This window comes from Oncorhynchus mykiss, chromosome 15 (assembly GCF_057628025.1).
Source record: "Oncorhynchus mykiss isolate SJ-2025 chromosome 15, ASM5762802v1, whole genome shotgun sequence".
Taxonomy (NCBI): Eukaryota; Metazoa; Chordata; class Actinopteri; order Salmoniformes; family Salmonidae; genus Oncorhynchus; species Oncorhynchus mykiss.
In genome coordinates, this window is record NC_143036.1 from 70,270,001 (window position 1) to 70,297,908 (window position 27,908).

General features: G+C 46.6%; 1 protein-coding gene across 2 annotated transcripts in view; it reads left to right on the forward strand.

Moving 5' to 3' along the window:
* Window positions 1-27,908, forward strand: part of LOC110506716 (plexin-A4) — a 424,640-nt gene that overhangs the window by 270,883 nt on the left and 125,849 nt on the right. For both annotated transcript variants that reach the window (XM_090199137.1, XM_090199138.1), the window contains exon 5: window positions 22,001-22,124. In XM_090199137.1, the coding sequence (XP_090055263.1) occupies window positions 22,001-22,124 (124 nt within the window). The remainder of the gene's footprint in view (window positions 1-22,000; window positions 22,125-27,908) is intronic.

The window sequence follows — 27,908 nt, forward strand, 5'->3', positions numbered from 1 at the left end:
ATTGTATGACAGAGAATTCACACAGACAGTTAACCTCTCTGTCTTCAAGGATTCTATGCCCCTTCCATCCCTCCCTCCTCCTCCTCACCCCTCCTCCTCCTCCTCACCCCTCCTCCTCCCCCTTCCCTCCCCCCTCCTCCTTCCACAATCACCCCCCCACCCCCCACCCCCCACTCCCCCCCCTTCCCTACCCCCTCCCCCTTCCACCATCTCCCCCCACCCCCCACCCCTCCTCCTCCCCTTTCCCTCCCCCCTCCTCCTTCCACAATCACCCCCCCACCCTCCTCCTCCCCCCCTTCCCTACCCCCTCCCCCTTCCACCATCTCCCCCCACCCCCCCACCCCTCCTCATCCCCTTTCCCTCCCCCCTCCTCCTTCCACCATCACCCCCCTACCCCTCCTCCTCCTACCCCCTTCCCTCCCCCTCCTTCCACCATCACCCCCCCACCCCACCCCTCCTCTCATCGATACATAGTGGAAAGGGGGCAGAGCGGATGGACATTGGGCTGTAATAGACACTCAGACACCCATGGATCTGGGGCCAGAGGGAGCAGCAGACTGCTGCAGATAATATACTATTGATCCACACACACACACACACACACACACACACACACACACACACCACACACACACACACACACACACACACACGCTAATCAAGCTTCCAATGGGTACAAACATCAATTCAACATCTATCCCACGTGGAAACAACGTTGATTCAACCAGTGTGTGCCCAGTGGGATATCTGCTCTTTACATCCCAGCGGGTTGCTTCTGCCCCCCAGTACACAACTCATCTGCACCATACCAACTCAATCACCAGCACTTTTCTCATCTCTGCTCAACTCATTTGTCACTCATCTCTGCTCTGCAGGTGCTGTAGCATTTCAAAGGGTATGTCTGAAAAAACACTGAGAGGATCTGCTTGTCTTGGCACCTTCTCTTGTTGCCTGCTGGTTAAACATGAATTCCTATCAGTAGGAGATCAGAGTGCAGAGGTCAACACATTCATTACTATCAGTAGGAGTTCAGGGTGCAGAGGTCAACACATTCATTACTATCAGTAGGAGATCAGAGTGCAGAGGTCAACACATGCATTACTATCAGTAGGAGTTCAGGGTTTAGAGGTCAACACATTCATTACTATCAGTAGGAGATCAGAGTGCAGAGGTCAACACATTCATTACTATCAGTAGGAGTTCAGGGTGCAGAGGTCAACACATTCATTACTATCAGTAGGAGTTCAGGGTGCAGAGGTCAACACATGCATTACTATCAGTAGGAGTTCAGGGTTTGGAGGTCAACACATTCATTACTATCAGTAGGAGTTCAGGGTGCAGAGGTTAACACATTCATTACTATCAGTAGGAGTTCAGGGTTTAGAGGTAAACACATTCGTAACTATCAGTAGGAGTTCAGGGTGCAGAGGTCAACACATTCATTACTATCAGTAGGAGTTCAGGGTGCAGAGGTCAACACATTCATTACTATCAGTAGGAGTTCAGGGTGCAGAGGTCAACACATTCATTACTATCAGTAGGAGTTCAGGGTGCAGAGGTCAACACATTCATTACTATCAGTAGGAGTTCAGGGTGCAGAGGTCAACACATGCATTACTATCAGTAGGAGTTCAGGGTGCAGAGGTCAACACATTCATTGCTATCAGTAGGAGTTCAGGGTGCAGAGGTCAACACATTCATTACTATCAGTAGGAGTTCAGGGTGCAGACGTCAACACATTCATTACTATCAGTAGGAGTTCAGGGTGCAGAGGTCAACACATTCATTACTATCAGTAGGAGTTCAGGGTGCAGAGGTCAACACATTCATTACTATCAGTAGGAGTTCAGGGTGCAGAGGTCAACACATTCATTACTATCAGTAGGAGTTCAGGGTTCAGAGGTCAACACATTCATTACTATCAGTAGGAGTTCAGGGTGCAGAGGTCAACACATTCATTACTATCAGTAGGAGTTCAGGGTGCAGAGGTCAACACATTCATTACTATCAGTAGGAGTTCAGGGTGCAGAGGTCAGCACATTCATTACTATCAGTAGGAGTTCAGGGTGCAGAGGTCAACACATTCATTACTATCAGTAGGAGTTCAGGGTGCAGAGGTCAACACATTCATTACTATCAGTAGGAGTTCAGGGTGCAGAGGTCAACACATTCATTACTATCAGTAGGAGTTCAGGGTTTAGAGGTAAACACATTCATTACTATCAGTAGGAGTTCAGGGTTCAGAGGTCAACACATTCATTACTATCAGTAGGAGTTCAGAGTGCAGAGGTCAACACATTCATTACTATCAGTAGGAGTTCAGGGTTCAGAGGTCAACACATTCATTACTATCAGTAGGAGTTCAGGGTGCAGAGGTCAACACATTCATTACTATCAGTAGGAGTTCAGGGTTCAGAGGTCAACACATTCATTACTATCAGTAGGAGTTCAGGGTTCAGAGGTCAACACTTCACTTGTGTTCTCACCCGGGTCAGTTGTCTGGTCTCTAGAGCGTAGTCATTAGATTCTTAACTGACCCCTGGGATCACACACACACACACACACACACACACACACACACACACACACACACACACACACACACACACACACACACACACACACACACACACACACACACACACACAGGGCTGCTTCCAGAAGAGAACACAGATAGCATCTGCACTCCCCCAGAGAGATCCCCAGACGTAACGCTTATCCAGCACCCACTCCTGTGTGTGTGTGTGTGTGTGTGTGTGTGACACTCCTCTCCCTCTTGTCTCTATCAGTCCCCTTTGTCCTTCCCCCTCCTCCCTCAATCTCTTTACTTATAAGTCAAGTGAGGTCAATACCATTGCTAGTGAAGCATGAATAGGCTAATCCAGCCGGTACATCGAACATGTCCTGGGGATGTGTTGGGGTAGCTCCAATGTCCCTGAGGAGGGAGGACAGCTGAACAAACACACTTCCACACAATAGCCACTGGCCAGAGGAGGGCTGGAGGTGGAGGGATGAGGGAGATGGAGGGATGAGGGAGAGGTAGGAAGAAGAGGGGGGGTGGTAGCCCGATGGAGCGAGTCTACATTTGATTAAGAAGGGGAGGAGTGGAGGGGTGGGCCCACTAGAGGAGAGATACTGTGACAGTGAATTAACAATGCATTAACTCTCTCTCAGTCTCTCTTCAGTCCCTTAGTGTCCTGACACCCACTACCTTCCACTAGCCTGACCTTCTGATTACCAGCTCAATCAGCATGGCTGGAAACTACTGTTGAGACACATGAACACACACAAACAGACACACACACACACACACACACACACACACACACACACACACACACACACAAACACACACACACACACACACACACACACACACACACGCTCGCCCGTTCACCCAACCAAGCCACTGAAAAAGCACAGACAACACCGTCCAGCCCCTAAGGCTCTCTGTAATCACCAGAAAGGAAGCATTTAGAATGAGCCACCCTATTGATGACGAGAGAAGGAAAAATATATTCATTGCTCATTCAGTCTCCCTGGCTTCACCCCTTTTAAGTGCTAGCTGCCGGAAACAAAAGATGCTAATTAAGTTAGCGTCGTCAGTGTTCAAAGCAACGTCCCACTGGAGATCAAAGCTAGTGAGTCAGCCAAGACATAGCATTATGACTGCTGTGCACCAAATAGAACCATATTCCCTCTTAAGTGCACTAACTTTAACCAATGTCCATGGGGCTCTGGTCAGAATTAGCGCACTATACAGGGAATAGGGTGCTCTTTGAAACGTAGACCTTGGCTGTCCTGGAGAAGTGGCCACGTCACCTTTGGAACGAGGGAATGAGGAAGAGAGAATGCGAGAGAGGAAGAAATGGAAGGAAATTAGCTGTCTTTATTTTGCACCACGTCGATACAGGGCCAAGGGGAAATAAAGGAAGGCAAATACTGGTCAGGTCATGTGAACAGGAAATAAACTTCCTAATTTCTCAATTACTCACTATGTTTGGCCTTGTCTGCCCAATGAGAAATCTTTGTTTTGACATGTCTTATTCAAACTGACCAATGAAAAGTTTGAGTGCTTTTAGTGCAGCCAACATCCAACAACCTCCACTTTCTTCTGATAGAGTCAAGGCCAATATTATAATAATAAGGCACCCTATTCCCTATTTAGTGCAGTAGTGTTTACCAGGGCTGTCAAACGTAGTGCACTACATAGGGAATAGAGTGCAGACTGAAACGGACTCACTAGACTCTAGGGAGCCTTAGACGGCCAACGCTTTTGTCTAAACTGTTTCTCAGATAGTTTATTGTTCTCAATCAACCTTGAAACAACGTCCTGGGTCCAGAGTCTGTACAAAACCACGGCTTCTGGCTCCCTGCTCCTGTCTCCTCTCCTCCTCTCCTCTCTCCTCTCCTCCTCTCATCGCCCTCTCCTCTCCTCCTCTCATCGCCCTCTCCTCTCCTCCTCTCATCCCCCTCTCCTCTCCTCCTCTCACCCCCCTCTCCTCTCCTCCTCTCACCCCCTCTCCTCTCCTCCTCTCACCCCCTCTCCTCTCTTCCTCTCACCCCCTCTCCTCTCCTCCTCTCATCCCTCTCTCCTCTCCTCCTCTCATCCCCCTCCCTCTCCTCCTCTCATCCCCCCCTCCTCTCCTCCTCTCATCCCCCCTCTCCTCTCCTCCTCTCATCCCTCTCTCCTCTCCTCCTCTCATCTCCCTCTCCTCTCCTCCTCTCATCCCCTCTCCTCTCCTCCTCTCATCCCCCTCTCCTCCTCTCATCCCCCTCTCCTCTCCTCCTCTCGTCCCCCTCTCCTCTCCTCCTCTCATCCCCCTCTCCTCTCCTCTCCTCCTCTCATCCCTCTCTCCTGTCCTCCTCTCATCCCCCTCTCCTCTCCTCTCACCCCGCTCTCCTCGCCTCCTCTCATCCCCCTCTCCTCTCCTCCTCTCCTCCTCTCATCCCCCTCTCCTCTCCTCCTCTCATCTCTCTCTCCTCTCCTCCTCTCACCCCCCTCTCCTCTCCTCCTCTCACCCCCCTCTCCTCTCCTCCTCTCATCCCCCTCTCCTCTCCTCTCTTCTCAAAGCTTGTATTAACTTTATAGATCTCTTCTTAGATGAGCTGTTAGTCTGGCTAGCGAGGAAGAGGAGAATTCAGATCAATAATGCAGGGGAGGAAGTCAACAGGGACAGGATGGGAACTGACTTTGTGTGGGGAGTGGGGGTACACGTGTGTGTGTGTGTGTGTGTGTGTGTGTGTGCGTGCGTGCGTGCACACGTTCGTGCACACACTTTCCTTACCCTTACATTATAATAGATGTAGTAGACATTATAGCACAACGTTTCTTTACACAGTCAGCGCTCATACACACACACACACACACACACACACACACACACACACACACACACACACACCACACACACACACACACACACATATGTATTCCTGACTTTGTGTGTGTGTGTGTGTGTGTGTGTGTGTGTGTGTGCACGCCCATGTGTGGGTGTGCGACTTCAACCCCCATGCATTATTCAAAGCCACTGGAATAACACTGACAAAAGAACCAATCCCTCAGAGAGCCAGTCAACACTAAGCCTCAGCTGTCAATCAAGCCGTCTCGCCTATCAAATCTCTGCCGTGTGGTGATGCTGAGTGGATCCCCAGATATCCTATACATTCACAGTTCTCCTCTCCACTGCCAGTCAACACAGATTACTCTCTGGGGTTCTGTCATTGTAGTAGTGTTGTGGGAACGTTGTGGGAAAGTTACGGGAACGTTGTCAAGACTTTGGCACGTTGCTGCTGCGCGACACTGTCAGGTGTCATTTTTGGGGAGCGTTTACGGGAACGGAATTACACTGTCAGTCTGTCCGTCATGTGTGACACGAAGACAGATTGGGAATCATATTTTGAGAAATGACATTGTCAAGGTGAATGCCTTGTCCTGGCATTGGACAGGTGAATGTGAGGCATTGTTTATATTATGATTTGATAGTGTCAGTTTGGAATGGATTCAGCTAATGTTGTCACATCTTTATATTTGAATTGGCTATACCCGACAGAGAAATGTATCAATCTTTACCAATTCATACCCCGTACTGTGTGTGCACATGCCTTTCTTTGTCTGTCTGTGCATGTGTGTTCAGAGACTAGGGCCTGATGTTAATAATCTGTTGTGTGTTCAGAGACTAGGGCCTGATGTTAATAATCTGTTGTGTGTTCAGAGACTAGGGCCTAATGTTAATAATCTGTTGTGTGTTCAGAGACTAGGGCCTGATGTTAATAATCTGTTGTGTGTTCAGAGACTAGGGCCTGATGTTAATAATCTGTTGTGTGTTCAGAGACTAGGGTCTAATGATAATAATCTGTTGTGTGTTCAGAGACTAGGGCCTGATGTTAATAATCTGTTGTGTGTTCAGAGACTAGGGCCTAATGTTAATAATCTGTTGTGTGTTCAGAGACTAGGGCCTGATGTTAAAAATCTGTTGTGTGTTCAGAGACTAGGGCCTGATGATAATAATCTGTTGTGTGTTCAGAGACTAGGGCCTAATGTTAATAATCTGTTGTGTGTTCAGAGACTAGGGCCTAATGATAATAATATGTTGTGTGTTCAGAGACTAGGGCCTGATGTTAATAATCTGTTGTGTGTTCAGAGACTAGGGCCTAATGTTAATAATCTGTTGTGTGTTCAGAGACTAGGGCCTGATGTTAATAATCTGTTGTGTGTTCAGAGACTAGGGCCTAATGATAATAATCTGTTGTGTGTTCAGAGACTAGGGCCTAATGTTAATAATCTGTTGTGTGTTCAGAGACTAGGGCCTGATGTTAATAATCTGTTGTGTGTTCAGAGACTAGGGCCTGATGTTAATAATCTGTTGTGTGTTCAGAGACTAGGGCCTAATGTTAATAATCTGTTGTGTGTTCAGAGACTAGGGCCTAATGTTAATAATCTGTTGTGTGTTCAGAGACTAGGGCCTGATGTTAATAATCTGTTGTGTGTTCAGAGACTAGGGCCTGATTTAATAATCTGTTGTGTGTTCAGAGACTAGGGCCTGATGTTAATAATCTGTTGTGTGTTCAGAGACTAGGGCCTGATGTTAATAATCTGTTGTGTGTTCAGAGACTAGGGCCTAATGATAATAATCTGTTGTGTGTTCAGAGACTAGGGCCTGATGTTAATAATCTGTTGTGTGTTCAGAGACTAGGGCCTGATGTTAATAATCTGTTGTGTGTTCAGAGACTAGGGCCTAATGATAATAATCTGTTGTGTGTTCAGAGACTAGGGCCTGATGTTAATAATCTGTTGTGTGTTCAGAGACTAGGGCCTGATGTTAATAATCTGTTGTGTGTTCAGAGACTAGGGCCTGATGTTAATAATCTGTTGTGTGTTCAGAGACTAGGGCTTGATGTTAATAATCTGTTGTGTGTTCAGAGACTAGGGCCTAATGTTAATAATCTGTTGTGTGTTCAGAGACTATGGCCTAATGTTAATAATCTGTTGTATGTTCAGAGGCTAATCGCTCTTCTGGCATCCATAAACCCTGCTCTCCTCTTCTCTCTCCTCCCCTCTTCTCCATCTTCCTCCACAAATACACTCAGACATCGATCCCTGCATCTGGGAAGGTTGCTGGGGACAGTAATAACAGCAGAGACTTGTCATATATAACAGTCTAGTGTCAGTGATAAAAGCCTGTCGGCTGGGGAAAAGACACCGTGCCTTCAGACAGTAGTCAGACCCCTTTACTTATTCAAAAGATATTAGCGACCATCTACACACAATACCCCGTAATGACTTTTGTTTTTAGACATGTTTGCACATTTATTGAAGATGAAATACAGAAATATCTCATTTACATAAGTATTCACACCCCGAGGAAATACATGTTAGAATCACCTTTGGCAGTGATTACAGCTGTGTCTTTTAAAGTCTTGCCATGAATTTTCCAGCTGATTTAAGTCAAAACTGTAACTAGGCCACTCAGGAACATGACATCTATGTTTGGTAAGCATCTCTAGTCTATATTTGCCCTTGTGTTTTAGGTTATTGTCCTGCAGACTGGACCAGGTTTTCGTCTGGGATTTTGCCGGTGCTTAGCCTTATTCCATTTCTTTGTATCCTAAAAAACTCCCTAGTCCTTGCCGATGACAAGCACACCCATAACATGATGCAGGCACTAACATGCTTTAAAATATAGAGTGGTACTTAGTGATTTGTTGTGTTAGATTTGACCTAAACATAACACTTCATATTCAGGACATGAATTATTTTCTGGCAGTTTTACTATAGTGCCTTGTTGCAAACAGGATGTATGTTATGGAATATTTGTATTCTGTACAGGCTTCCTTCTTTTCACTCTGTCATTTAGGTTAGTATTGTGGAGTAACTACAATGTTGTTGAGCCATCCTCAATTCTATAACAGCCATTAAACTCTCTAACTGTTTTAAAGTCATCATGGGCCTCATGGTGAAATGGCTGAGCGGTTTCCTTCCTCTCCGGCAACTGAGTTAGGAAGGACGCCTGTATCTTTGTAGTTACTGGGTGTATTGATACACCATCCAATTAATAACTTCACCATGCTCAAAGGGATATTCAATGTCTGCTTTTTTTAGTTGTACCCATCTACCAATACACTAGGTGCCCTTCTTTGCGAGGTATTGGGGGAAAAAACGTTTATTTGTGCTTGAACCTGTGTTTGAAATTCACTGCTCGACCTGACAGATAATTGTGTGTGGGGTACAGAGATGAGGTAGTCATTTAAAAATCATGTTATATGCTGTTTTTGCACACAGAGTGAGTCCATGTAACTTATTATGTGACTTGTGAAGCACTTGTTTCACTCCTGAACATATTTAGGCTTGTCATAACAAAGGGGTTGAATACTTATTGACTCAAGACATTTCAATAAAAAACATATTTTTTTTGTAAAGGCTAAAGTTAATTTGCAGACTTAATTCTCTCTCTCTCTCTCAATTCACATTCAATTGAAGGGCTTTATTGGCATGGGAAACATATGTTTACATTGCCAAAGCAAGTGAAATAGATAATAAACAAAAGTAAAATAAACAATAATAAAATGAACAGTAAACATTACACATTAGTTCCAAAAGAATAAGGACATTTCAAATGTTATTATGTGCAAATAGTCTCTCTCTCTCTCTCTCTCTCTCTCTCTCTCTCTCTCTCTCTCTCTCTCTCTCTCTCTCTGTCTCTGTCTCTCTCTCTGTCTCTCTGTCTCTCTCTCTCTCTCTCTCTCTCTCTCTCTCTCTCTCTCTCTCTCTCTCTCTCTGTCTCTGTCTCTCTCTCTGTCTCTCTGTCTCTCTCTCTCTCTCTCTCTCTCTCTCTCTCTCTCTCTCTCTCTCTCTCTCTCTCTCTCTCTCTCTCTCTCTCTCTCTCTCTCTCTCTGTCTCTGTCTCTCTCTCTGTCTCTCTCTCTGTCTCTGTCTCTCTCTCTGTCTCTCTGTCTCTCTCTCTCTCTCTCTCTCTCTCTCTCTCTCTCTCTCTCTCTCTCTCTCTGTCTCTGTCTCTCTCTCTGTCTCTCTGTCTCTCTCTCTCTCTCTCTCTCTCTCTCTCTCTATCTCTCTCTCTCTCTCTCTCTCTCTCTCTCTCTCTCTCTCTCTCTCTCTCTCTCTCTGTCTCTGTCTCTCTCTCTGTCTCTCTGTCTCTCTCTCTCTCTCTCTCTCTCTCTCTCTCTCTCTCTCTCTCTCTCTCTCTCTCTCTCTCTGTCTCTCTCTGTCTCTCTCTCTTCTGTCTCTCTCTGTCTCTCTCTGTCTCTCTCTCTCTCTCTCTCTCTCTCTCTCTGTCTCTCTCTCTTCTGTCTCTCTCTGTCTCTCTCTCTCTCTCTCTCTCTCTCTCTCTCTCTTCTCTCTCTCTCTCTCTCTCTCTCTCTGTCTCTCTCTCTGTCTCTCTCATTAATTATACACCTCTGGTTACAGTTAGTTGTGCTCACGGTCATATGTTACCTTTGTCCTCTCATTCCGTGATGCTAATGTTAATTGAGCCGCCGTGTTACCTCCGATTAGCATGCATCCTCTTTGTGTTTGGCTGCTGCGTCTGTTAGCCTCCCATTGGAGTTAGCACGCGGCAGAGCTCTTTGATGCGTATTGTTGGCCAGGAAAGGCATTGTTTACTCTGTCAGAAAGCTCTTCCCCCTGCAGAGAGAGAGACATAACACTGTGCTCCAACGCCAACAATCAATGTTTTTAAGTCTGCTTTCCCTTGTGGTGGTACTCTCTATGCTGAGCTAATGATGAATGACCTCAGAGGCTGTCACAGAGTTCAAAGGGAACTCAGGGACATTGCTGGGACATGCTGTTCCACTGATTGTACATATACTGTAAGGGTACTTCCATGCCTCTGTTAGATAGATATAAATGTGTAGTGAAAATCCATCTTGTGAGAGCAATATTGGAAGAGCCCTAACTTGACTTAAATAGTTTGTGACTGAGTCAACTGCCAAGTTGAACTTTCCTGCCCACGGAACTCTTTGCACCCAGGGCATGTGCAGTGGTAACTGTACCCAGTGGAGAGTGGCTCTCCCCTGGGTGCGGGGGACTGGCTCTCCCCCCTCCTCCCTGTACCTTGGTAGAGGGGCTCCTGGCTTCCAGGCTCAGGGAGGCTGAGGGAAGGGGCTGGCAAGTGACGGGGGTGTCAGGACGGAACGGGCCACAGCCTGCAGGTTGACTCTGAACTGTCACCATGATGGGCACGATGGGCTTGGGAGGACTGGGGGACGGACCCCTGCCACATGGCTCCCACCATCCCTCACTGTCACACAGCACTGTCACCCCGACACACCCACACACGTACACACACACACACACACACACACACACACACACACACACACACACACACACACACACACACACACACACACACACACACACACACACACACACACACACACACACACACACACACACACACACACACACACACACACACCTCAAACAGAGAGGTGGCCTGCCTCTGCCTGCCAGAGTGTGAACTAGACACAGGAACTGATACAGGGACTTGACACCATAGAACCTCTGCCTGCCACAGCGTGAACTAGACACAGGAACCGATACAGGGATTTGACACCATAGAAGGGAAGAGGGAGAAGAAGAGGAAAGAGAAGAGTGAGTGAGAGGGGAAAGAGACAGAAGAAGTGAGATAATTATATTTCAGAGTGGAGAGAAACTGAATGGAGAAAAGAGCTGGAGATATATGGAGATGAAGAGAGAGAGAGAGAGAGAGAGAGAGAGAGAGAGAGAGAGAGAGAGAGAGACAGAGAGAGAGAGAGAGACAGAGAGAGAGAGAGAGAGAGAGACAGAGAGAGAGAGAGAGACAGAGAGAGAGAGAGAGAAAGACAGAGAGAGAGAGAGAGAGAGAGACAGACAGACAGAGGGACAGAGAGAGAGAGAGAGAGAGAACGAAGGTTACATAAATTCACAGAGAAGGAGAAGGAGAGATGGCCAGGTGGAGGGCATAAATTCTACTTCATGAGGCACTCTGGCTAAACTCAGAGCCGACACACACACACACTCGCTTGTACACACACACACACACACACACACACACACACACACACACACACACACACACACACACACACACACACACACACACACACCACTTGCATTGAGTAATGAGGCCATAAGAGCAGTGTCAGGAATAAGGTGCTTACTCAGGTGACAACAACACAACAACTCAGCTTCCAACACTGTAGCAACACCAGGAAACGTTGTAACAACCATGTAGCAACCATATCACGTAATCCGCCGGCAACAAGCATGTAATCTCTGTCGACGTTCTGGCAGTAATCTTCGTGACTCGAGTTGTCATTCAGATTTCTTTACAAGGCATAAGCCTCTTGTCTAATCAGCAGTTGCGTGCATTGTTACACGGTGTGTGAGGGACGAAAAACGGAATTCATTCAAAAGCGAACAATTCTTTGCTTTGAATGTGATCAGACAGCGACATGAAATGTGAGAAATTTAGGACACATCCAGTATTAGGTCAATCAAATAGAGGGGAGTAATGTAGGAAACATACATTATTAGGTAAATCAAATGGAGGGGAGTAATGTAGGAAACATACAGTATTAGGTAAATCAAATGGTGAGGGGTAATGTAGGAAACATACAGTATTAGGTAAATCAAATGGTGAGGGGTAATGTAGGAAACATACAGTATTAGGTAAATCAAATAGAGGGGGGTAATGTAGGAAACATACAGTATTAGGTAAATCAAATAGAGGGGGGTAATGTAGGAAACATACAGTATTAGGTAAATCAAATGGTGAGGGGTAATGTAGGAAACATACAGTATTAGGTAAATCAAATGGTGAGGGGTAATGTAGGAAACATACAGTATTAGGTAAATCAAATGGTGAGGGGTAATGTAGGAAACATACAGTATTAGGTAAATCAAATGGAGGGGAGTAATGTAGGAAACATACAGTATTAGGTAAATCAAATGGTGAGGGGTAATGTAGGAAACATACAGTATTAGGTAAATCAAATGGAGGGGGGTAATGTAGGAAACATACAGTATTAGGTAAATCAAATGGTGAGGGGTAATGTAGGAAACATACAGTATTAGGTAAATCAAATGGAGGGGGGTAATGTAGGAAACATACAGTATTAGGTAAATCAAATGGTGAGGGGTAATGTAGGAAACATACATTATTAGGTAAATCAAATGGAGGAGATGCTATTATGTTTGCCATGCCTTGTGTAACGTCCCTGTGAATACCTTAGAAACAGTGTGTTAGCCAAAAACAACATGAAAAAGCCATAAACAGCGTGTTTTATGTATATCATGCTGACTGACTTTTTCTTCACTGAGCTTCTCTCACTTAAACATGAATTATAAAATCTTCACTCTGTGTCCTTACAACTGTGGTATCATCTACCCCCGTCAGTTGTGGTATCATCTACCCCCTTCAGCTGTGGTATCATCTACCCCCTTCAGCTGTGGTATCATCTACCCCCTTCAGCTGTGGTATCATCTACCCCCTTCAGCTGTGGTATCATCTACCCCCTTCAACTGTGGTATCATCTACCCCCTTCAGCTGTGGTATCATCTACCCCCTTCAGCTGTGGTATCATCTACCCCCTTCAGCTGTGGTATCATCTACCCCCTTCAGCTGTGGTATCATCTACCCCCTTCAGCTGTGGTATCATCTACCCCCTTCAACTGTGGTATCATCTACCCCCTTCAGCTGTGGTATCATCTACCCCCTTCAGCTGTGGTATCATCTACCCCCTTCAGCTGTGGTATCATCTACCCCCTTCAACTGTGGTATCATCTACCCCCTTCAGCTGTGGTATCATCTACCCCCTTCAGCTGTGGTAACATCTACCCCCGTCAACTGTGGTATCATCTACCCCCGTCAACTGTGGTAACATCTACCCCCTTCAGCTGTGGTATCATCTACCCCCTTCAGCTGTGGTAACATCTACCCCCTTCAGCTGTGGTATCATCTACCCCCGTCAACTGTGGTAACATCTAGCCCCTTCAGCTGTGGTATCATCTACCCCCTTCAGCTGTGGTATCATCTACCCCCTTCAGCTGTGGTAACATCTACCCCCTTCAGCTGTGGTATCATCTACCCCCTTCAGCTGTGGTATCATCTACCCCCGTCAACTGTGGTAACATCTACCCCCTTCAGCTGTGGTATCATCTACCCCCTTCAGCTGTGGTATCGTCTACCCCCGTCAGCTGTGGTATCATCTACCCCTTTCAGCTTTGGTATCATCTACCCCCTTCAGCTGTGGTATCGTCTACCCCCGCCAGCATTGGTATCATCTACCCCCGTCAGCTGTGGTATCATCTACCCCCGTCAGCTGTGGTATCATCTACCCCCGTCAGCTGTGGTATCATCTACCCCCGTCAGCTGTGGTATCATCTACCCCCGTCAGCTGTGGTATCATCTACCCCCTTCAGCTGTGGTATCATCTACCCCCGCCAGCATTGGTATCATCTACCCCCGTCAGCTGTGCTATCATCTACCCCCGTCAGCTGTGGTATCATCTACCCCCTTCAGCTGTGGTAACATCTACCCCCGTCAGCTGTGGTATCATCTACCCCCTTCAGCTGTGGTAACATCTACCCCCTTCAACTGTGGTATCATCTACCCCCTTCAGCTGTGGTATCATCTACCCCCTTCAGCTGTGGTATCATCTACCCCCTTCAGTTGTGGTAACATCTACCCCTGTCAGCTGTGGTATCATCTACCCCCTTCAGTTGTGGTAACATCTACCCTGTCAGCTGTGGTATCATCTACCCCCTTCAGTTGTGGTAACATCTACCCTGTCAGCTGTGGTATCATCTACCCCCTTCAGTTGTGGTAACATCTACCCCATAAAGCCATAAATATGTGTTGTTGATTTTGACTTGTTAGGATCAATATTATCATGTATCACTGTTGGGGGCTAAACACTGAACTTACTATGATGGACTCCCTGATAGAGCAAGGCATAGTTTGCCCTTGCCAATAGGAAGTCCATTCACCCTTCTCTCCAGTGTCCTCTTGTATAACCCTAAGGAGGTGGAGGCGTCCTTTTTGAGAAGTGATACATACTGTATGTAATGAGGATAGGCTTGTGTGTTCTTTTGAAGAAAGCCTTTTGATTGTTGGGCGTTTGATCGCCGGGGTTTTGTTGTCGCCGCGGTAACAGGATAGATGCGATATTGATATCGGAGCCGCTTGGACTCATTCCTCCTTATCTTTGATGTTCATCTCTGCTTTGTCTCGTTACACTGACCCAGTCTACTGTGGAATTATTAGTGACAAAGGGTTGTTTTGGTACCTGTAGCCACTCTAGTCTAGCCTGGTTTCTGATCTGCTTGTGCTGTCTTGCCAACCCCTACAGTATGTGTGACAATAGGAGTTTGCAAGATGGCACAAACAGATGTGAAACCAGGCCAGCTGTAGTCAGGGCACCCCAGGTCAAAGAAAATGACTGAATCTTCTCAGTCACTGTCGTCCCTTCAAGGTTGTAGCCAGATCAAGAGCGTGTCGCCCTGCGAGCTGATAAGAGTCAGCTTGGGCAGTGAAGCAGTGGTGTGTTTAGCAGAGGTGTTCATCTGACATCATATCTCAGAAAGGTTAGGCTGTATATCACTGAAGACTGGTGGGAGGAGCTATAGGCTCATGGTAACCCCGAGGTGAACCTGTCTCCTCTCCTCCCACAGAGCTACCTCTATTAACCCCTTCACCCCCAAACCAGGGTCCATATCCCCGCCCTCCCCTGATCACCACACATCACCAACAGACAGGAAGAGCAGCAGGAAGATGGAATTAAAAGAGTAAAGGTGTTATACACAGTATGTTCTGATGACAGGGTCACACAGCAAGACAGATAAACCTGTTTAATAAACGCCGGGTCTGATGGGATCTAGCCGGGCCATGGTATGTCAGATAAAACGACTTACGCCGCCCCGGCAGACAGACCCAGAAGGGGCCTCAGATGAAGGAACTTGTTGCCAGGGTTTTTGACAGTTTCTGAAATTGCTTTGCGAGTCTGAAAGGAGATGGGCCGGCAGTGGGGAGAGGCAGCTGCAGTGTGTGTTTACCAGGGGCCAGATCGACGTGGATGGGAGATCGCTACCTCTCCAGCGTGTGTGTTCGTGAGTGTGTGTGTGTGTGTGCATGTGTGTATGTCTGCAGGTTGATGTAGACGCGTGTGTGTCTGTCTGGGGTGTGAATGGATGGTGGCTGCAGGGAGGCTGGTGGCTGTTGGCTGGTCATGCTGATGACACGCTGTCTGACATCCCACTGTTTTGACTCAGACAGTTCATCACCAGGAGTAGTTCACTGGGGCACATTATATATATATATATATATATAAACACACACACACACACACACAGGTAGCGATATATATATATATATCGCTACCTGTGTGTGTGTGTGTGTGTGTGTGTGTGTGTGTGTGTGTGTGTGTGTGCACACACGCACACACACAAATGTTCCATATATATATATATGTATATATACACACACACACACACACACACACACACACACACACACACACACACACACACACACACACACACACTAATTTTCCACTTGGTGGGGCTGTAGGGGCACAGTGCGGGGGTCTTGGCCCTGGGCCAGCAGCTCAGTCACAGGGACCTGCTCTCTATCGGTCTTAATGATGCCAGAGGGGAAGGGGCTAGGGGGTTAGAGAGGCCCTAGTCAGGGGGAAGGGGGTTAGAGAGGCCCTAGTCAGGGGGAAGGGGGTTAGAGAGGCCCTAGTCAGGGGGAAGGGGGTTAGAGAGGCCCTAGTCAGGGGGAAGGGGGTTAGAGAGTCCCTAGTCAGGGGGAAGGGGCTAGGGGGTTAGATAGGCCCTAGTCAGGGGGAAGGGGGTTAGAGAGGCCCTAGTCAGGGGAAGGGGCTAGAGGGGTAGAGGGGCCCTAGTCAGGGGGAAGGGGGTTAGAGAGGCCCTAGTCAGGGGGAAGGGGCTAGGGGGTTAGAGAGGCCCTAGTCAGGGGGAAGGGGCCCTAGTCAGGGGGAAGGGGGTTAAAGAGGCCCTAGTCAGGGGGAAAGGGCTAGGGGGTTAGAGAGGCCCTAGTCAGGGGGAAGAGTCTGGGTAGAAATGCCTCATTTGGGGAGTAGTAGTATTCTGCCTTGTGTTGTGGTTCCTGGACTCACCGAGATGACGTTCCGGCGCTATGTCTCATAGCACAGTATGATATTATCCAATGCATTTTTATACCTTATATGTACAGTGATTGCTTGGCTAATGTACGGGGTTCAGCCACTCAGAGACACATGCATAAGCATCAGGGAGGAATCTGTAACGGTGCCCTGTTTTTCCTCACACATTTGCATTAGGTGTAATTTAGGTAGTCAACCCATCAGTATGTGATGGTGAACAGTCAACAGTCAAATAGAAAGATGGAGGACTGTTCAACCTCTAACCTCCCTCAGATGTAGAGTGCATATTGAAGTGTGCTTGTGACGTTGCTGATGGAGCACCGTGTCTCAGCCAGCCTCTGGAAAGTTAATAGGTTTCATTTCCCTCTCCACTTGACCTTTTCTGTTCCTCCCTGCATTAAATATGCATTAGACCTAAAGTCTGTCACCACAGCCTGCTACATCCGCACCTCACCCCCCAAACCTCCTCACCCCACTCACCTCACCTTACCCCTCAACCCTCCTCATCCCCCTCACCTCACAGCTCACTTCACCCCCCAAACCTCCTCACTTCACTCACCTCACCTTACCCCTCAACCCTCCTCATCCCCCTCACCCCTCACCTTAACCCCAACCCTAGAGTAGAGTACTGTATAGTACTGTAGAGTAGAGTACTGTAGAGTACTGTAGAGTAGAGTACTGTAGAGTAGAGTAGAGTACTGTAGAACACTGTAGAGTACTGTAGAGTAGAGTACTGTAGAGTACTGTAGAGTAGAGTACTGTCACATACAGTACTGTAGAGTACTGAAGAGTAGAGTACTGTGGAACACTGTAGATTAGAATACTGTAGAGTTCTGTGGAGTAGAGAATCATACTACATTGTGATTGACTTTCTGTTATGAATAGTAGACTAGCATTAAAGCTATATTTGTCTGTGTGTTTACTAGGGACATGAAAGGGTCATAATCTTGTTGGAAAGGCTGGCAAATCCTCCTCATTCTTCTAATTGAGTCACATTATCAAAGGCTTCAGGAAACAAGAGTGAAGATTAGTTCCATTCAGCCACCAATCTAATCCATTCATGGGGCTCTCTCTAAACGTGTCTCCACCAGCATTTAATAACACTACTGTTTATTCAAGTTGAAATAGATGTTTGATGTTTAACTGTCTGAGGGAGGATATCCGTTTGGATTGATTCAGCTCTCTAGACGCTGCCAGACTTCTAATAGATCTGGGAGTGGTCGTGCGATGTGAGCAGGCTGAAGACTATCACAGCTCTCAGCCTGAACTGTTGTTTCACAAGACCCTATGATGGCAATATACGTTAATTAAGCGATAAGGCCCGAGGGGGTGTGGTATATAGCCAATATACCACGGCTAAGGGCTGTTCTTATGCCTGGATACAGCCTTTAGTTATGGTATGTTGGCCATATACAACAAACACCCAAGGTGCCTCATTGCTATTATAAACTGGTTACCAACGTAATTAGAGCAGTAAAAATACAAGTTTTGTCATGCCTGTGGTATACAGTCTGATATACCACAGCTGTCAGCCAATCAGCATTCAGGGCTCGAACCACCCAATTTATAAAACCAAAAATTCCACTGATGGTACAGTATACAATCTACTACAATGTTAGAGTACAGACAGTAATGTTGTATAGTATCTTTATAGTATAGTTTACAACTTCTCATTTATATTCCCTAAAACAAAAGTGGTTTTACTGCTATTACTGACACAGTTGGTGTTTTTCAAGGATATATGGTTTGGTAAAAACAGACGTATCAACTGTAGCTTAGCTACGACAACACAGAGAGAAGCTATGGAGAGTCTAGGCCTGCAATCTGCCTCCCTCATACAGAGCATATTGGCGCTGTTTTCTCCCACTAACCTCTGATTAGAGCTCTCCGCTAACCGCCACTACCGCTCACTGGCTACGTCTGAACGGCTGCCAACGCCTGGGCAGTGGTGCAGAGAGAAATGCGAGAAAGAGGGGACGGGTGTAGGGGGAGAGCGAGGGAGGAGAGAGAGAGGGAGAGACTGAATTCAGAGATGAGCAAGTGACCGTCAATACAGAGTCAGACAGACCATCATGGATAGATGTACCCTAAAGTCATCATGGATAGCTGTACCCTAAAGTCATCATGGATAGATGTACCCTAAAGTCATCATGGATAGCTGTACCCTAAAGTCATCATGGATAGATGTACCCTAAAGTCATCATGGACAGATGTACCCTAAAGTCATCATGGATAGATGTACCCTAAAGTCATCATGGATAGATGTACCCTAAAGTCATCATGGATAGCTGTACCCTAAAGTCATCATGGATAGATGTACCCTAAAGTCATCATGGACAGATGTACCCTAAAGTCATCATGGATAGATGTACCCTAAAGGCATCATGGATGGCTGTACCCTAATGTCATCATGGATAGCTGTACCCTAAAGTCATCATGGATAGCTGTACCCTAAAGTCATCATGGATAGCTGTACCCTAAAGTTTTCATTGTGTTATTTTGTCCTATGGAATGAGTTACAGTTACTGTTGCGCAAGTACAGAGGCTGGAGGCTCCAACACACACATTTCAATAAGCAAAATGTGAAAAGGGCCAAATTGTATTATTTTTTTGTGGCAATTGAATTCCCTACAACCTGCATATGCAGTGAATATAAGCCAGTGTGTTGCAGAGAAGAGGTGGCTAGAGTCAGAGAGATAGGGAGGGAGGGAGGGAGGGAAAGTTGGTGGAGCAGTTTGAGATCACTCCAGGTATGATTGATCTTCAATATTCCCAACGTATTCCTCCATGTTCCACGGCTCATTTGCATTACGAGAAAAACAAATTCCCACCCAGCTCTTCTAATGGACTGATTTACTTCACTAATGATAATGTATTAATGAGCCCAACCTGTCAGGTGCTCTGAGGATCACTCATCAAATGGCAGCACCATATTTATCAGATGCCTAATCATGTCCACATCTTGGTACAACACAAAACAAACTTGCAGAAAGATACACACTCAACTATGCATGCTCAACACAAGTACTCAGAGAACATACAATAAACATCCTCAATTCTCTCTCTCTCTCTCTCTCTCTCTCTCTCTCTCTCTCTCTCTCTCTCTCTCTCTCTCTCTCTGTCTCTCTCTGTCTCTCTCTCTCTCTCTGTATCTCACTCTCTCTCTCTCTCTAATGCTTCCTGTGTTTTCAGGCAGAGTTATGAACATGTCATTGTGAAGACATCAAAGTAGATCTCTACAGTCTGTCCTGCCACTGTCAGCGTCTCTACAGGCCCTGCCATTTACAGACGGCCTGCGAGTCCCACAGAGATGATGTCATGAAACGCCCTCAGGGCATTACGAGCGCCCTTGTTTATGACTCCTAAAAGCAGTGCCCTATTAAATTAAAGTGCACTATCCCACAAGTGTCAAAGGGATCCATGTCAGATTTCACAGACACATGCTGCCCCATAGCTTTCAGACCCTAAAATGGCAACCCTGAGAACCCCCTCTATTGATTGTGACTGCACCGCTAGCCAAAGTGCCCTCTGTGGTCGGACCGTACCATTACCGGGTGGTTTCGGGGGGGGGGGGATATCACATTATTAATTCAGGTTCCCTCTAATCACAAACTGAAGGAAAAGGAGAAGGAAGAGAGAGAAGTTGTTAGATTTGACAAGTGTGATGTTTTAGATAAGGCTTCTGGCAGGTGAGTTAACAGCATGAAATAGAGATTTCTCTCCTGAAGAAGTTCTCTGAGCCACCAGGCAACAGGATTGGTTCCCTCCCCCTACATCGCTCTGCATGGTACCCTTATTTACCTCTCTGTCTCACTCATCTTCTTCTCTCACGCACGCTCACGCATAGACACACGTAGACACGGGTGGCGAGAACCAACCCGTAGCCAACACACCCACTCCAAACACATCAATACTGAATCAAATACATACAACACCCATGCAGGTACAGGCACTCAGGTGTGTGTGTAGGAGTGTATAACTGTATTCTCTCTGGGGTTTTGTGTACTGTGGGGTTTATTAAATCAGCAGTACAATGGGGAACAGGAGGCCTGATGCAGAACACAAAGGGAAGCTCTCTGGTTAAAGCCTTCTCAGACCTGCTTAGCGGAGGAGCTGAGAAAAAGACTATTGAAAAGCCTCTGAATGATTGTTGCCTTCCCTAAATCTCCTCTCTTCTGTTCTCTCTTCTCTCTCTCTTCTTTCACTCCGAAGCAGATTACTTCTTCTTCTTCCATTCTGTCTGCCGGCTTCTTTTCTCCACGCTAGGTCGCTTAAAACTTCACAATGCAGACACATCTCATCCCCCCGATGAAAAGCTTCTACTGCGGAAGGTATTACTGTATCTCAGCCGTCATCCAGCCTCCCAGAAGTCCCTTCTATCATTCTCTCTGAGGACTTTGGCTCTCTGTGGGATTTGCTGTTAATTGCTTGAGAACTTTGTTTAAATCAACGAGGATTAAACTGAATAGGTTTTACGGGGATTTAATGGAGGAGGAGGTTAGGGGTTATAGTGGAGCGTCGGGCCGCGGAGTGGTAGGTACAGTGCAATGGTCTTTTGGTAGTTGATATAAAGTTTCGTGAGAGTATATCCATACTTTCTTTACTTTCTACTTTACCCAGGTGTCTGTACTCTTTACCCAGGTTTGCCAATGTTCCCAGCCTCTCTGTGTGAATATCTATGTGACTGTCTCATGGGAGTTAGAGGCGTTCCCTATACCTGCTGCTGAAATAATACAGCCGTTTAGATGTTCTTAGTAATGCTGTGGCTTTGGGAATGTAAACCAGAGGCAGCGGCCCACTGTCAACAGATACTAGTGTGTGGAAACGTGAACTACACAATTCTCCCAGGGACAAAAGCAGAGAGAAAGAGGGAGTTAAGTCTATTTACCAACCCACATAATGTAATGGGAATGGATTAGACCACCTGGCCCTGGATTAAGAGGGGGGTAATCCATCCCTTGCTCCCCATCCCCGCCCCCCACCTGCACTTGGCACTGCCCATGAATGGCCCTCATTAAGATGGCCTCACAAAGACAGAGCCTGTCCCCCTTCTCCCAACAGAGCAGCTCCACTTCCACAAATAGAGGCGGCCATTGTTTTAGGGTTGTCCAGTCACAGTGAATGGCGAGTATCCGTGGATAAAGCTCTGGTAGAAATATGATGAATGTCTCCGTATTAATATCACCCCAGGTATTTCCACTTCTTTCACACAGGTAACTAACATTCTTCTGGTTTCCCAGGCGCTCAGCAGGTGGGACAAGCCATGTGAACGAGGCTCCAACGGGGTTGACTGAAGGCTGCGACGGGTGTTACGGTGAATAACCTCCCCCCTCTGTTACTTTGTGTTCCCACAGGTGCACCAGGAAGGAGAACTGCGAGCGCTCGGCCGAGCCCCGGCGGTTCGCCTGGGACATCAAGCAGTGCGTCCGCCTCAGCGTCCACCCCAGCAACATCTCCGTGTCCCAGTTCAGCGTCACGGTGAGTGGTGACCACTTCGCACGGTCAAAGTGTGTTCAGAACACTGCTTCCTCCTGGGGCCTGTCCACTAGGCACGGAAACAGAAAACCTTTTGAGACGGAAAAATGTAATATTGCCATTCTTATTGGACATCTTCAGATAGCGCCTCCTCCGTTTGGAAATGTTTTCTCTCATTTCGTGCCCCACTGAACCTGACCAGTCTAAAATGAAAAAGAAGTGTCTGGCACAATGACCGATATTATTGCATTTTAGTAGGCTTACAGTTACTATGGTGACCAGAAACCCTATCAGTATACAATATACCATCATCTGGTATTGCATCCGATGACTGAATGAGCGGTCACATCGGAAAAATCAGATTAGGAAAAAAACAGGAGACGCCCAACCATTTTAGTGGTCCAATGAACCATGTCATAGTTGAAGGTATTGATGTTGTGCCTCACTAACACGGTTAAGCCTGGGGAATCATCTTTAGCCAATGGCCATAACGTAATTATCCCCTCACATGTCACAGGTCCTTACAGATCTGTCCATCAAGGCCAGGGTTTCCCCTAGCATTACCTCATGCCACCTAGCCATCATCTAATAATCTGTATATTGCAGCTGTGTTCTGTCTCTGTCTATCTAGACAACGCGTTATTATCGTTGGCTTCCAGGCTTCCACAGACTTCTGCGTAATGATCAGTGATACTGGGGGTTATATAGACGCTGTGTAGCTGCTGCTCTGATATTGTTCATGGAATCACTCGGGTGATGCTGTTTTGCTGGCACTAAAAACCTGGCCTCGTACGTACCATCCTGGTCTCGCTTCACTGGAACAGAATGGAAGCTCGCAAGATCAGGATGGTTCGTACGAGGCTACTGAAAACCTCCCTAGAGGGAGATTTTCAATGACATCGTAGTGAACATAACACTGGTTATAATAATGACATAATTTCACTCTGTTTTGCCCACTGGGTGGGTATTATATAGAGATACAGCATACCCTACCAGCTGATCTGATATTGTGTATGGAATCAGCTGGGATTGTGTTGTGTTGCTGGCACTAAACACCTCTCCCTCCACACTAGAGGTGTCTACTGGTCAGTCTGCTGTCTTAACACCTCTCCCTCCACACTAGAGGTGTCTACTGGTCAGTCTGCTGTCTTAACACCTCTCCCTCCACACTAGAGGTGTCTACTGGTCAGTCTGCTGTCTTAACACCTCTCCCTCCACACTAGAGGTGTCTACTGGTCAGTCTGCTGTCTTAACACCTCTCCCTCCACACTAGAGGTGTCTACTGGTCAGTCTGCTGTCTTAACACCTCTCCCTCCACACTAGAGGTGTCTACTGGTCAGTCTGCTGTCTTAACACCTCTCCCTCCACACTAGAGGTGTCTACTGGTCAGTCTGCTGTCTTAACACCTCTCCCTCCACACTAGAGGTGTCTATTGGTCAGTCTGATGTCTTAACACCTCTGCTGTCTAAGGTCACTGTATGACTGTATGAGTCTTGCTGATCTGGGCAGCTCCTTTGAGGGACGCTGTGTGTGCGTGTGTGTGCGTGTGTGTGTACTCTCTCCTCTCTCCACCTGTGTTGTGTCGTGTCAGTAAACCCATCAAAGCAGGCCACAGCCTTTCCCTCTTTCTCCCTGTGTAATCCTGGCGCCACCCACCAGGCGCCAATCAGATACACAGTACACAACACTCCCCAGGACACTAGCCAAACCCTCTCTGTAGAATCACACCACCAACGGTTTATGGTGAATAAGAAGTGGACTGGTGTTTTTGGCGGATAGGGGAAACGGCAGACGGCAGACACTGGTGACGGCAGAATAATGTCCACCAGGTCTCTTTAGCTATGTTCATGCTTGGAACTAAATTCCATTTTCATGTGCTTGGCTGGATGTGTGTGTTCTGTAGGACTAGACTGTAGAACAGTACACCAGTAAATGCTTGGCTGGATGTGTGTGTTCTGTAGGACTAGACTGTAGAACAGTACACCAGTAAATGCTTGGCTGGATATGTGTGTTCTGTAGGACTAGACTGTAGAACAGTACACCAGTAAATGCTTGGCTGGATATGTGTGTTCTGTAGGACTAGACTGTAGAACAGTACACCAGTAAATGCTTGGCTGGATATGTGTGTTCTGTAGGACTAGACTGTAGAACAGTAAATGCTTGGCTGGATGTGTGTGTTCTGTAGGACTAGACTGTAGAACAGTAAATGCTTGGCTGGATGTGTGTGTTCTGTAGGACTAGACTGTAGAACAGTAAATGCTTGGCTGGATGTGTGTGTTCTGTAGGACTAGACTGTAGAACAGTAAATGCTTGGCTGGATGTGTGTTTTCTGTAGGACTAGACTGTAGATCAGTAGATGCTTGGCTGGATGTGTGTGTTCTGTAGGACTAGACTGTAGAACAGTAAATGCTTGGCTGGATGTGTGTGTTCTGTAGGACTAGACTGTAGAACAGTAAATGCTTGGCTGGATGTGTGTGTTCTGTAGGACTAGACTGTAGAACAGTAAATGCTTGGCTGGATGTGTGTTTTCTGTAGGACTAGACTGTAGATCAGTAGATGCTTGGCTGGATGTGTGTGTTCTGTAGGACTAGACTGTAGAACAGTAAATGCTTGGCTGGATGTGTGTGTTCTGTAGGACTGGACTGTAGATCAGTACACCAGTAAATGCAACACACTGCATCCACCTGTCCATCTATGACAGTGGTATTCAGACTTTTTCAGCTGGGATCCCATTTCATCCGTCGGAATTTCTGGGGACCCCATTATTTTTGTGATAATTTATCATGACCCCACCCCCAAAATAATGACACAACCTTAAATTAGATTTTTACACCCACAAGTAACTTCAATTCATTACATTTTCATGTCTTAATCAAATAAATTGAATTTTTCAAATGATCTCATGAATCTGTGCCCCCCACACCCAAAAAATAGATATTTATTTTGCGACCCCACTGCAGTTCCCCCCCCAACTTTGAATACCAACGATCTACGGTGTCATTTCAATCCCATTTTATACGTAATGGGGATATGAGATTGCTTTTAATCTCTGCTGGCCAAGTATATAAACGTAAATCAGGAAGGGTAAGGTCATGTACAGATACTACTCTCAGGGTCCTGTCTGTACATTCAGCTCCATGGGTGTAATAATAATAATAATCATGGAGAGCGAGAGTGTGTGTACACACACACACACACACACACACACTCTGCCTTGGCGTTCAGAGAGTGTTTAACCTTTCTCTATGCAACAGATCTCCCATCCAATTGATTGGTGAGACTGTGCGGGCAGGCAGGGCCAGTCCTTGACCTTTTAGTTATTAAATATCAGTTTAAAAAGATAAGCTGGAGCCCTCTACAGAGGAGTTTCTCTCTCATAAAAGCATTGATATGTTTTTCTTCTTTATTTGCCCATTAGCTTTTCCTCTTGCGTTTGTTTTTGGAGTGTCTCTGGGGCTGTTGTCTGTAGATATAACAGCCATCCTATAAAGACTTCCTAGAGCAGGTGCTAGTAAACTGACCAGATCGCTCCCTGTTGAGATAAAACACAATTCTAATAGCTTCACAGAGGAGGTCTGGACTCTACTGTTAGTGTTATTACAAGTATATCGCTGTAGGTCTGTATTCACATGCCTCCAGACAGAGAAGAGAAGATAATGACTTGTCACCAGGCTGCTTGTCTCTCACTACAATGAGAATTCAAATATGCTCACAGCTTGTAACAATAGATGTATTCACACATTGTAATAGGAATCCAAAAGGCATATGGAATCTCACACTCTGTTTTCAGTGGATGACAGTCATAAGATGTGTCATACCATGTGTTATTACAGTATAATGCATCATATATTCAGCTGTCATAATCTGCCACATGTGATACAAATCAAGGAGGCATGTACAGTATGCATCTAAATGAACCACCCCCAGATCAACATCCTCCTCTTTATGTCACTATGGCAACCCAAGCCAATACGATCTATCACATCATAGCCTCCACGCGAGACGCAGTGTATTATTAAGGAGAGGCGCGAGAACCTATTTCTCTCCATGTGTGTGTGTGATTCAATTGACACGGAACACAGCTTATTTTCCTACTCCATGTTTAGGCCCGGGCGGCTCGGGTTAGGGCCGCGACTGCTCCAAATGTAATTGAAGAAAACTTGCGCCACATTGCTCCTTAAAAGGAGAAAGAAATGAAGTGGGAAGAGGGCTGTGTCTCCGACCCTGGCTGCGTGTGGCTCCTCTACAGTAATAGGGAAGCTCCTGTATCTGTTCGGTGCCCAGCGACAGACTTTTCATTAAACACTAAACAGCAATATAAAAACAGTGCAGGTCAGCCCGTCTCACATCGTACAGGAGCTTCTCTGGCACCGTATTAGAAATGTGCTGCGGCCAACAGCAGAATGGATGCAAGGCCTCCTCTATTTGCCACCTCAATATTTATATTTTGGTCTTGACCCCATTCATAGTTTTCTCCCCCTTTCTCACTTGTTCAAGGACTATTTTTCTACTCGTCAAGTCCCCCCCCCCCCCCCCACTCATCCTCTGCTCTTTAGAGAGGAGGGCAGTTTACTCAGCACTATCAACAACAGGAATCTACATCCTTCTCTTCCTCATTCCCTCCCTCCCTTCTGCCTGCTTGCATACTTGTTTTACTGTTTCTTTCTTTCTCTACTTCCTTTTCTCATCCTGCCTCTTTCTTCCCTTCATTTCTGCCCCCCCCCCCCCCCCCCCCCCCCCATACCTAATTTCCTCTCACCTTCCTCCTCTCCCTTTCCACCTAGCTCATCCCCTCCCTCCCTCCTTCCCCCCTCCCTCCCTCTCTCTCAGGGACATGTACTCGTAGAAGTGGGATGTGAAATTGGCGCGGCCTGCCGCAGGGCATGGTGGGTAGCCCAGGGGGACAGAGCAAGGAGGGCATTGGCCTCCAACTGTTCACCAGATGACAAACAGTCAAAGAATCGCCAGCAGCCTTTGTAAAACACAGAGCTGATGCTCAACAAACATGTCCTGCTGTCTTCTTCTCTCCTTGTCTTTTTGTTTCTATCTCTCTCCCTCTTCTTCACTCTCTCTACCTCTCCTTCACTCGCTCTCCCTCTCCTTCACGTTCTCTCTTTCACTCTCTCTCCCCTTCACTCTCTCCTTCACTCAATCTCCCTCCTTCACTTTCTCTCTTTCACTCTCTCTCTCCCTCTCCTTCACTCTCTCCATCTTTCACTCTCTCTCCCTCTCCTTCTCTTTCACTCTCTCTCCCTCTCCTTCACGCTCTCTCTCCTTCTCTCTCATGTCCATTGAAAAGGTATTCATGTCAGAATGAGTTGATGGATGGGTGAGTCAGCGAGAGCCGTAGATGGTCCTCTGGACAGGAAAGACTTCCTGCCTCTCTGAAGACATCCTGTCATGTTGATGTTTCTGTTGTGATGTGCTAATATAGGCTGAGTCCCAAATGCCAGCCTTTTTCCTATATAGTGCACTGCTTTTGAACCAAGCCATATGGGCCACCTGATCAACAGTAGTGCTCTACATAGGGATCAGGGTGCTATTTGGGACACCAGAGCCTATACTGATGTGTGATGTGATGTAGGGTGAACTGCTACTCACTGAACCCTCAATGTTGTGGCTTTATCACGGTATGGTATGTCTACAGGGGATCCTTACCCCCAGCTGTCCTCTCTCCCCCTCATCTATCCCTCCACCATCAGGTGACACCATACATTCATCTATCCCATCGCTGTATCTCTCAATTCTACTAATGGATTATCTCCCAATTCTACTAATGGAATATCT